The 10,794-nt window shown below is 39.1% G+C and overlaps 1 protein-coding gene across 2 annotated transcripts in view; it reads left to right on the forward strand.

The window, feature by feature from the left end:
• The window catches only part of MCCC1 (methylcrotonoyl-CoA carboxylase 1), a 60,951-nt gene that overhangs the window by 18,193 nt on the left and 31,964 nt on the right, over nt 1-10,794 (forward strand). For both annotated transcript variants that reach the window (XM_027876161.1, XM_027876162.1), the window contains exons 8-10: nt 58-169; nt 1,935-2,016; nt 3,130-3,257. In XM_027876161.1, coding sequence (XP_027731962.1) covers nt 58-169; nt 1,935-2,016; nt 3,130-3,257 — 322 coding nt within the window. The remainder of the gene's footprint in view (nt 1-57; nt 170-1,934; nt 2,017-3,129; nt 3,258-10,794) is intronic.

The raw sequence follows: 10,794 nt of genomic DNA on the forward strand, positions 1-10,794 counted from the left end.
CGCCACGTTACGATGTCAGAACAAAGGATAATGAAATCTGCATTTACCCACCAACAGGCATGTGGAAGTTCAAGTGTTTGGTGACCAGCATGGCAATGCTGTGTATTTGTTTGAGAGAGACTGCAGTGTACAGAGAAGACACCAGAAAATCATCGAGGAGGCCCCAGGGGTAAGGACAATCTTCAAAGGAGTTTACAGCTAGTTTGCCTTGATTGTCATGTCAGTAGCCTGTGAAGTCCAGTCCCACTTCCCCAAATCTGAAATCTAATCCCACTTCCCTCTAAGTCTTCTGATCTGTAGTGATAGAGTGAGTTTCCTCATAGGAAAGAAGGAAACAAGCAGGCATTTATGTAGCACCTGCTATCTGCCAGCCCTGTGCTAAGGATTTCACAAATATTATCTCATTTGATCCTCACAATAACCCTGGGAAGAAGGTGCTGTTATTATCTACATTTTACTGTTGTGGAAACTGAGGCAGGCAGTGCTTAAGTGACTTGCCCATGGTCATACAACTCGTAAGGGTTTGAGACCAGATTTGAACTCACCTTCCTGACTCCCTGGCCAGCACTCTACTGTTGGACAGCTCCTTGGGAGCTCCCCTATACTGATGAAATCATAGGTCTCGTTAATATCAGAGGCTTATCATAATATACTTGAGGGCCGCACACTGGCCTGGTCAGTGAAGCCACTTAATAATGCAGGGTGTGCCAATAGTGGGACAGATTTTATTTTACAATGACTAGTGTTTTACAGTGAGGTTTTGTTACACGGTTTAAAAAATTAATTAAAAGTAATATTAATTTTTGATTAGTCAAAAATCTATTTTTTAGACAAAAATGGGTTTTGAAAAATGTGTTTGAAAATTTTCTAAAATATATTAAATGTTTTTCTAGATAGAAATGAGTTTTTAAACTCACTTTCCTGCCTTACTGTAGAATCCTGAACTTTCTTAGAATCTTCTTTTGATTATTGAGGACATTTCAGTGCCCTCACAGACCGTTTATAAGCCTCTCCTAGTTGCCACACCTCTCTGGGTCTCAGGTTACTCATCTGTAAAATAAGAGGGTTGGATTAGACACCCTCTGAGGTTTCTTCTAGCTCTCCATCTGTGAGCTCTTGATGATCACTGCTGGAGCATTGTAGATGTAGAAAGTATAGGAGATTGGGCCGGATGTGCTGATCTCAGAATATACTCCCAAACTGATTTTTTAAAAAAGTCAGTCCCTGTCTGATAGCTTGGTTTTATGATTTACCTTTTTCTCCTAAGTGCATCAAAATTTCAGTGATCTCAGTGTTTCCATTTCACTGTAATAGTCTATTCAAGACATCCTAATTTACTTGGCAAATTGATGCCCGATGAAATTCCATTTTTAGAGAATGAGCCTCCAGTATAATTGCAGAGGAGGAGATTGTCAGTTTTTTGTCACCAAGTTCACTTATTTATTCATACGCACTTCTCCTGTAAACCCATCTTAATTGACATTGGAGACTTGGCCAAATGAAATGGGGCTCTTTTTCTATATTGTTGCTCAACATTCCAAGTTTATCTCTTGGTTCCATAATAACTTCCAAAGGCACTGATTTTGACTAATATTGTCTAATTACATGGTTAATTTGTGGTTTATTTTGAAACAAAACGAGGTCAGCAAAAGTTTTCAAACAGGCATCCACAATTTTTAATTAATTAAAATAAAAACTGGTCTGAGGCACAAAGGCAGAGGCGTTATTATGCCTAGTGAAATCTACAGTTGATGGACCAATTTAATGAGTCATTGATTTTGTTTGATACAAACAGTTCCTGAAAATAAGACATTCCTTAATGGACATTTATAAAGCTGGATTTTCTTAAAATTTCTCGGTGAGAAAAGATCGAGTGAGTAATGCCCGTGATCCTTGTATGAGATTTATTTTTAAAATGTCTTAATTGTTCACAGCCTGGAATCGATCCCGAAATAAGAAGGAAGCTTGGGGAAGCCGCAGTGAAAGCTGCAAAGGCTGTTAATTATGTGGGTGCAGGTGAGTGGGTGGGAGGAAGCGAGTTGGAGGGGGGAACAGGAAGGAGCAGAATCGAGGCATGCATTTCTCCAATTTTGAGGGCGCAAGAAAACCATGAAACTTTTTTTTGGGGGGGGGGTGAGGGCACTCTTGCTGAATGTGTTTTACAAACCTCCAAGTGCATGTGGATTCAATTTCCTGAGTCTGGGCATGAGTCAGGGTTCCCATGGATGGAAGCCTGTTCTTTGAAGAAACAAAATAATAATGACTTCCAGATTCCTCAACTGGACCAGAGTTGGCTGCTGTCTTGGGGCGGGGTGGGGGGGTCCTTTGTGGCTTTGCTACTCTCTAGTCACCTTGAAGTGGCTCGGTCATGGTCTCATTATTTAGGACCTTTGGGGCTGGTTCTGGGGGCCTCCTACATTTTGCTCAGTGTTAATTTCAGGGCGATCCCTCCATCTTAGATGAAGAGGCAGTATTAGAGTTTTAATTGTTGTAAGTATCAAATGTTTTCCATTTGATGAAGAATTAGAAACAAAATGACATCCGATGCATGGTTGGGGTGGGGGAATAAGCTTTTTTTTTTTTTTTTTGGCAAGAAAATAAGCATTTATATAGCTCCTGCTTGTTCTCAGGCACTGTACTAAGTGCTGTTACAAATATTATCTAATTTAATCCTCATGACAACCCTGGGAAGATGGGGGTGGTGGTGCTATTATTATCCTTATTTTACAGTTGAGGAAACTAAGGCAAATGGTTTAAGTGACTTGCCCAGGGTTACCCAGCTAGTGTCTGAGGCTAGATTTGAACTCGGGCCTCCCTGACTCCAAGCCCTAGTGCTCTCCCAACTATACCACAACCTGCCTCAGAGTTATGGTATTAAAGCTGGAAGAGACCTCAGATCTCCTTGGGTCTAGTTTTTTCATCTTACAGATGAGGAAACACACCAGGGAAGTTAAGTGATTCAACCACAATCCCGTGTTCGTATCAGCAGAGTCAAAACTAGAACTCGGGTCTCCCGGCTTTCAGGCCAGGGATCTTTTTGCCTCAGTGGCCTCTTTCTTGGCAGGGTTTTGATTTGGGTCCTTCTCATACTTTCCCACTGCAGCTTAACCCCCCGATCTCATGTTCTAGGCACTGTGGAGTTCATCATGGACTCAAACCACAACTTCTTCTTCATGGAGATGAATACGAGGCTGCAGGTGGAGCATCCTGTTACCGAGATGATCACGGGGACTGACTTGGTGGAATGGCAGCTCCGGGTGAGCGGGCGCTCTGGGGAGGAGTCAGGTGGGGCCATGGGCAGCAAGGCCTCTTGGGGGTGCTGCAGTGCTCAGAGCAGCAGGGATGGAGTCAGGAAGGCCTTGGTTCAGATCCAGCCTGCGTCACTTACTAGCTGGGTGACTGAACAAGTCACTTCACCACTGTCTGCCTCATTTTCCTCAGTTGTAAAATAATAAGAGCATCTACCTCTCTGGGTTGTTGCGAGGGTCAAATGACATAACAAATGGAAAGGACTGTACAAACTTTAAAAAGTTCTGTAAATGCTAACTCTTCTTTTTAGGAGAGGAGCCCACGAAACTTGGAAGCCCAGAGCAAAGATGATGTGGTTGCTCTGCTCTGTCAGTCAGAAGGCAAAGATTGCTTAATTCATAGGATTAGATTTCTAGAGTCAGAAGGAGTCTTAAAGCCCATCCAAGATCAATCCCTGCATTTTTCAGATGAGGAACTAAACGCTATAGGAGTCAAGCGGCTTAGCCAAGGTCACACAGGTGGTTTGATTTGAATGCAGGGTCTCTGACTCCAGAGCCATGGTACTTTTTACAGAATCTCATGGCCTTCTCTTGTTCCATTCCGTTCCATTCAATTCAACGACCGTTTTTTAGTGCCTTCTCTGTACTAGGAAGTCACAAAGATAGCTAAGACATTGTCCTACCCTCAGTTACTACTTAGATTGTGATCACTGAACAATAAGTCGAAAGCTGGTAAAGAGTCAGGATTCAGGGGATATGCAGAAGCCGGAGGTCAGGGAGAGCAGATAAGAAAAACTCAAGGTAAGAGAATCTTGCTTTAAATGCTCGCAGCTACCACAGGAACCACAGCCTGGCCTTCCAGGGGTCAGTCAGCACAGGTGTGGAGCACAGGTGTGGAGCAGGGAGCCCTAGTGACATTAGTTGGGAAGTAGGTTGGCCTGGAGTGGAGAGAGATGTTCAGAAACCAAGAAAAATGCTGATAGTCCTCCCCCCACATACCCCTCACTGCCGCCAGCACAGGGCTAGGAGAGGGATCACCTTTTGCCATTGTCAGTGATCTCTGGAAAGAGTCATATCTTTAGTGTTCCTCTCTGATTAAGGACAATGGTTCGTTCCCTTCACCATTTCTCACTTCTCTTCGACCAGATAAAGATGAAACAGGTTCAAAGTATGTCCATTCCTCTGCTCTTCTTGAATAGCATCAAATTCTTCATCCTGGTCAGCAGGTGCCTCCCTCTGATAAAAATTAGTGAGGACTTAGATGGACTTAGGGCAGCTGTGAGACAACTGAGATCCTGCTGTAGACTCAGTTTCCCCTCCCTAGGCTCTCCAGTAATGAAGATATAAGTATTCACACTGCTTACTGAGTCATCCAGGGCATCTCCTCTTTGATCATAGTGCTTCACTTTTGACATAGGTATTTCCTGAATGTGATTCTAATGATGATGATGATGATGATGATGGTGATGGTGATGATAGCTGGTATTTACATAGCATGATGAGGCTTGCAAAATGCTTTACATGTGTTATCTCTCTGGGTCCTCATAACAACCTTCTGAGGTAGGTGCAATTGTTATCCCCATTTTCCAGATGAGGACAGTGATGCTAAGAGAGGTTAAGTGATTTGCCCAGGGTGCCTCAGCTAGTAAGTAACTCAAATTCCAACTCAGACCTCCTTGACTTTGTGGCTTAGTTTGAAGTGTTGGTAGTCATGCTGAGATTTTGAGTCTTGGTGAGTTTTGTTTTGTCATTAACCAAAAATATTTTGAATCTTCTGGCCCCTTCTTCCTTTCTCTAGCTTACTGTGTTGCTGGGCAGCTCTGGCCAGATCTATAAATTTTTGAGAAATTTGAAGTGTATTTTCAAGCTGCCAAGAATCTCAGACTTAGGGTATTTGACTTCAGTAACTAACTCTTCCTCTGTGCCTAGTAACATGCATTTCCCTGTTTATTTTAATTGGTTTTTGTTTTATGTATTATTAAAGACAGTTGTCCCATTTTATCTGTATTTTATTTTGCAAGCCATGAGGCAGAATACAAATCCTTAACAAAAATAATGTCGGCCACTCTCCCAAGTTGTCTTTTGGATTCTTTTGCCAGCTATGGGGTTTTCAAGTTGGCTGCCAACTACTAGAGCTTAGCATCTCAATCCAACCAACTCAGCAGAGGTTGGAGGTCATTCTGCTAGGTGGACAAGTTTCAGCCCACTCTCTGGTAAAGGGCGGCACTCTTTTGGCAGCTTGAGAAGCTACATCTGTTTTTGTTCTCTTTTCTGAAATAAGTTAAGGATCATACGTCGCTGTGCAATTCGCGGGTCTTTTTGTATATGGAATCCTGCCTTTTGGGACTGGATTCAGGGATACTTCTTTCATTATCAGCATTCCCTTCTCTTTCTTTTGTTTCTCTAGATGTAGAGACTTTAGAGGTTCTTATGGTTTGTTGCGGAGAGCTAGTTGCTGGTTCTCCTGGAGCCAAAACCATTCCTTTTTGATTTTCTGTGTTCTCTGAGCTTATGGTCACCAGACTTCACAGATTTTTGATGTTCAGGGAAATTGGTACCTGATGTGAGAGGTATGTGTCCACAGTTCCAGGAAAAATATATCATTCTAGAACTCAGGAAAAGAGAAAGATTGCAGGCTTTTGAGGCTCAACAGTACCAGAAAAGACAGATTTCTGATTTACTTGAGGGAATTCAAATGTTCCTGAAGCTTTGGTTTCTGAGACTTAGGGGAGACAGCATGATTTTGAGGTTCACAGAAAAGGGAAAATTTGTAGACTGCTGCAGATGCAGATATCTGAGATGCAGGGAGATCAATAGAGGCAGAGATGGGATCTAAAAAAATAGAAACCTGTTTCTGTTGGTTGAGGAAACCATGCTCAGAAGGCATTGTTGGATTTAGCTTTTGAAACTCCAAAATATCTAGGCGGGGAAAGCCAATCCAACCTGAGGCCTCATGCCGGGAGCAGCTTGTTGGAGCTCTGAGAGTCTAAGCTTCTAGCCCTCAGTAGAGATCCAGGAGGCTGCCAGGACCCAGGACAGAGATGGAGCAGTTTCCAAGGTTTGTGACTCCCCGGTGGTACAAGTTTCCAAATCCCTGGTAATCCAGACAGGGCTAGTTTCCTGGAAAAGTACCTGCCAGAGAAGCATATGAAGGTGGCAGATACCACTGACCAAGATAGCCACCCCAACATCCATGTGCCCACCTGGAGTGAAGCGTCTGCTGGGCCTGCAGTTACCACATGAGACAAGAAAGGGCTCTTTTTTCCCTTAGATGTTGTGCATTTCGAACCCAGCTTTGGCACGTGACTAATGTGGGGACAGTTATAGCCCACTGAGTGCACATCTGAATTTGTTACTAGGAGTGGAGGAAAATATTTGTTCAATAATGTTATGGTGAATTTGCTCTCCTCTTTTGAATGTTTTATTGAAATTTTTTATTTAGGAACAGAAACTTGAAATGTGTTATTACTTCCTCTAAGCCCTTAGGTTCTTTCTTTTGTGAATAAAAGTATATGTTATAGAGAAGTGACATTGTGCTTGGTCCTTTCTGTTACAGTAACTTCATATTTCATTTTGATAATGAGCAACCTGAAAAGTAAACTTCACCAAAACAAAGGAGTACTGAATATATCCTGGGAATACATAGAAACTGAAAATTGCATCACACACCTGTTTCCTTTCCAATCAATTTTGCTTTATCACTCGACAGTAAGGGTCATTAGAAGATTTTTTTCTCAGCCTACCTACACATTGAGATTAAAAATAGGAAAATCATAATGCAACATGTATATACATCAGAGAATCCTGGCAATTGTCATAGGTTGTGTTGAATAATGGCTGTATATGAGGAAGATTGAATGGAGGCTTGAGTATTCATGTTTGAAAATAAGAAAAACATTCTTGATTATTTTCTTTTTAATTATATTTTTATTTATTTCATTAAATATTTTCCAATTGCATTTAAAAAAATTTAACGTTTATATCTTAAAATTTTGAGTACCAAATTCTTTCTCTCCCTCTACACCCTCCCCCACCCATTGAGAAGGCAAGCTATATGATATCAATTATACATGTGAAATCATGTAAAACATAGTTCCATATTAGCCATGTTGCAAAAATAAAACAGTAAAAAACAAGAAACAAAGATAGTAAAAAAAAAAGTATGCTTCAATCTACATTCAGAGTTTATCAGTTCTCTCTCTGGAGATAGATAGCGTTTTTCATCATAGGTCCTTTGGAATTATCTTGGATCATTGCACTGAGCAGAGTAGCTAAGTCTTCAACAGATGATCATCCTTACAATATTGTTGTTACTGTGTGCAATCGTCTTCTGATTCTGCTTACTTCACTTTGCATCAGTTTATATAGGTCTTCCCAGTTTTTTCTGAAACCATCATACTTATCATTTCTTATAGCACAATAGTATTCCATCACAATCCACAACTTGTTCAGCCATTCCCCAATTGATGGGCATCCCCTCAGTTTCCATTTCTTTGCCACCACAACAAGCTGCTATAAATATTTTTGTACAAATAGGTCCTTGAGTCAAAAGATATGTATAGTTTTGGCCCTTTGGCCGTAGTTCCAGATTGCTCTCCAGAATGGTTAGGCCAGTTCACAACTCCACCAGCAGTACATTAGTGTCTCTATTTTTCCACATCCCCTCTAGCATTTGTCATTTTCATTTTCTGTCATGTTAGCCAACCTGACAGGTATGAGGTGGTATCTAAGAGTTATTTTGATTTGCATTTCTCTAATCAATAGTGATTTAAAGCACTTTTTCATGTGACTATCAATAGCTTTGATTTCTTCTAAAGACTGCTTATTCATATCCTTTGACCTTTTATCAACTGGGGATTGGCTGCTATTTTTATAAATTTGGGTCGGTTCTCTATATTTTTGAGAAATGAGGCCTTTATCAGAAAAACTTGCTATAACATTTCCCCCTAGTTTCCTACTTTCCTCCTAATTTTGGCTGCATTGGTTTTGTTTGTGCAAAAAAAAAATTTAAATTTTATGTAATCAAAATTACCTATCTTCATCTTTTGTTTTGTCATAAAATCTTCCCTTAACTGTAGATCTGACAGTTCAATTTTCCCGTGTTCCCCTAATTTGCTTATGATATCACCCTTTAGGTCTAAATCATTTATCAATTTTGACCTTATTTTTGGTTTGTTTGTTTGTTTTTTTTGTGTTTGTTTTTTGTATTTTTGGCTAGGCAATGGGGTTAAGTGACTTGCCTTGGGTCACACAGCTAGTAAGTGTTATGTGTCTTGAGGCCAGAATTGAACTCAGGTCCTCCTGTGTCCAGGGCCAGTGCTCTATCCACTGTGCCACCTAGCTGCCCCTGACCTTATTTTTGTATAGGGTGTGAGACGTTGGCTTATTCCTAGTTTCTACCAAACTGCTGTCCAGTTTTCTCAGCAGCTTTTGTCAAGTGGTAAATTCTTGCCTCAAAAGCTTATTATGGTTACTTACTCTTGTGTATTAATGTACTTAATCTATTCTACTGATTCACTATTCTGTTTCTTATCCAGTAACAGATTGTTTTCATGATTAATGCTTTGTAATAGATTTTGAAATCTGGTACTTTTTTTGTTGTTGTTGTTGTTATTATTATTATTGACATGGTCAGTTAGGCTTTTAGTTTCCCTAATATTGAACTAGCACTGCATTCTTGGTATAAACCCAGCCCAATGACAGTATATGATCATTGTGATATATTGCTGTAGTCTCCTTGGCAGCATTTTATTTTAATTTTTTGCATAAATATTCATTAGGTAAATTGGCCTATAGTTTTCTTTCTCTGTTTTTGCTCTCCCTGATTTAGATATCAAGACCATATCTGTGTCATAGAAGGAATTTGGTAGGACTTCTTCTTTATCCATTTTTCCAAATAGTTTATGAAGCATTGAGATTAATTCTTCCTTAAATGTTTGGTAGAATTCACTTATAAATCCATCTGGTCCTGGAAATTTTTTCTTAGGGAGGTCCTTTATGGCTTGTTCAATTACTTTCTCTAAAATAAGGTTATTTCAGTATTATATTTCCTCTTCTGTTAATCTGGGCAATTTACATTTTTGTAAATATTCATCCGTTTCACTTAGAGTCTCAGTTTTACTGGAATATATTGGACAAAATAACTCCTAGTAATTACTTTAAATTCATCTTCATTGATAGTGCATTTACCCTTTTCATTTTTAGACTGATAATTTGTTTTTCTTTTTTAATCAAATTAACCAGTGATTTATTAATTTTATTGGTTTTCTTTTTCATTTTGGTGTTTAATTGGAGATTTGTAATTTGTTCTTTTTCTAGGTTTTTTTTTTAGTTGTATGTCCAATTCATTGATCTGCTCTTTCTCTCTTTTATTGATGTACACATTTAGAGATATAAAATTTCCCCTAAGTATTGCTTTGGCTGCATCCCACAAATTTTAGTATTTTATTTCATTGTTGTCATTACATTTAATGAAATTATTTTCTGTAATTTATTGTTTGACCCACTCATTCTTTAGAATTAGATTATATAGCTTCCAATTAATTTTTAATCTGTGCTTCCATTGCCTCTTATTGAATGTAATGTTTATTGTATTATGGTGTGAAAAGGGTGTACTTAATATTTCTGCTTTTCTGCATTTGGTTGTGAGGTTTTTATGCCCTAATAATGGTCACTTTTTGTGATGGTGCCATGTTCAGCTGAAAAAAAAGTATACTCCTTTCTTTTCCCATTCAGTTTTCTTCAGAGGTCTGTCATAACTTTTCTAAAATTCTACTCATCTCCTTAACTTTTCTCATTTATTTTATAGTTAGATTTATGTCGGTCTGAGAGGGATGAGTTGAGGTCCCTCACTAGCACAGTTTTATTGTCTATTTCCTCCTGTAATTCATTTAACTTTTCCTTTAAGAATTTGAATGCTATGCTGTTTGGTGCATACGTGTTTAGTATTGATATTACTTCATTGTCTGTTGTGCCTTTTAGCAAGATGTAGTTTCCTAACTTATTCCTTTTAATTAGGTCTGTTTCTGTTTTTGCTTTGTCTGAGATCGTGATTGCTAACCTTGCCTTTTTTTACTTTAGTTGAAGTCTAATAGATTCTGCTCCAGTTCCTTATTTTAACTCTGTGTGTGTCTCTCAGTATCAAGTGTTTCTTGTAAACACCATATTGTTAGATTCTGGTTTTTAATCGTTCTGCTATCCGCTTCCATTTTATTCACATTTGCAGCTATGATTACTAACTGTACATTTCCTTCCATCATATTTTCTTCTGTGTATCCTTCTCTCTTTCTCTTTTTATCCCATTCTTTCTCAAAATTCTGTTTTTCTTCTGACTACTGCCTTCCCTTTATCTGCTCTCCCTTTTATCATCTCCCTCCCTCTCTTACTGCCTTCCCCTCCTACTTCTCTGTTGGGTAAAATAAATTTCTATACCCAACTGAGTGTATTTATGTATGTGTGTGTGTGTGTATGTGTATGTATATATATATATATATACATATATATATACACATATATGTGTGTGTGTGTGTGTGTATATACATATATA

The sequence above is a fragment of the Vombatus ursinus genome, unplaced genomic scaffold (assembly GCF_900497805.2).
Source record: "Vombatus ursinus unplaced genomic scaffold, bare-nosed wombat genome assembly UNPS02014810.1, whole genome shotgun sequence".
Taxonomy (NCBI): Eukaryota; Metazoa; Chordata; class Mammalia; order Diprotodontia; family Vombatidae; genus Vombatus; species Vombatus ursinus.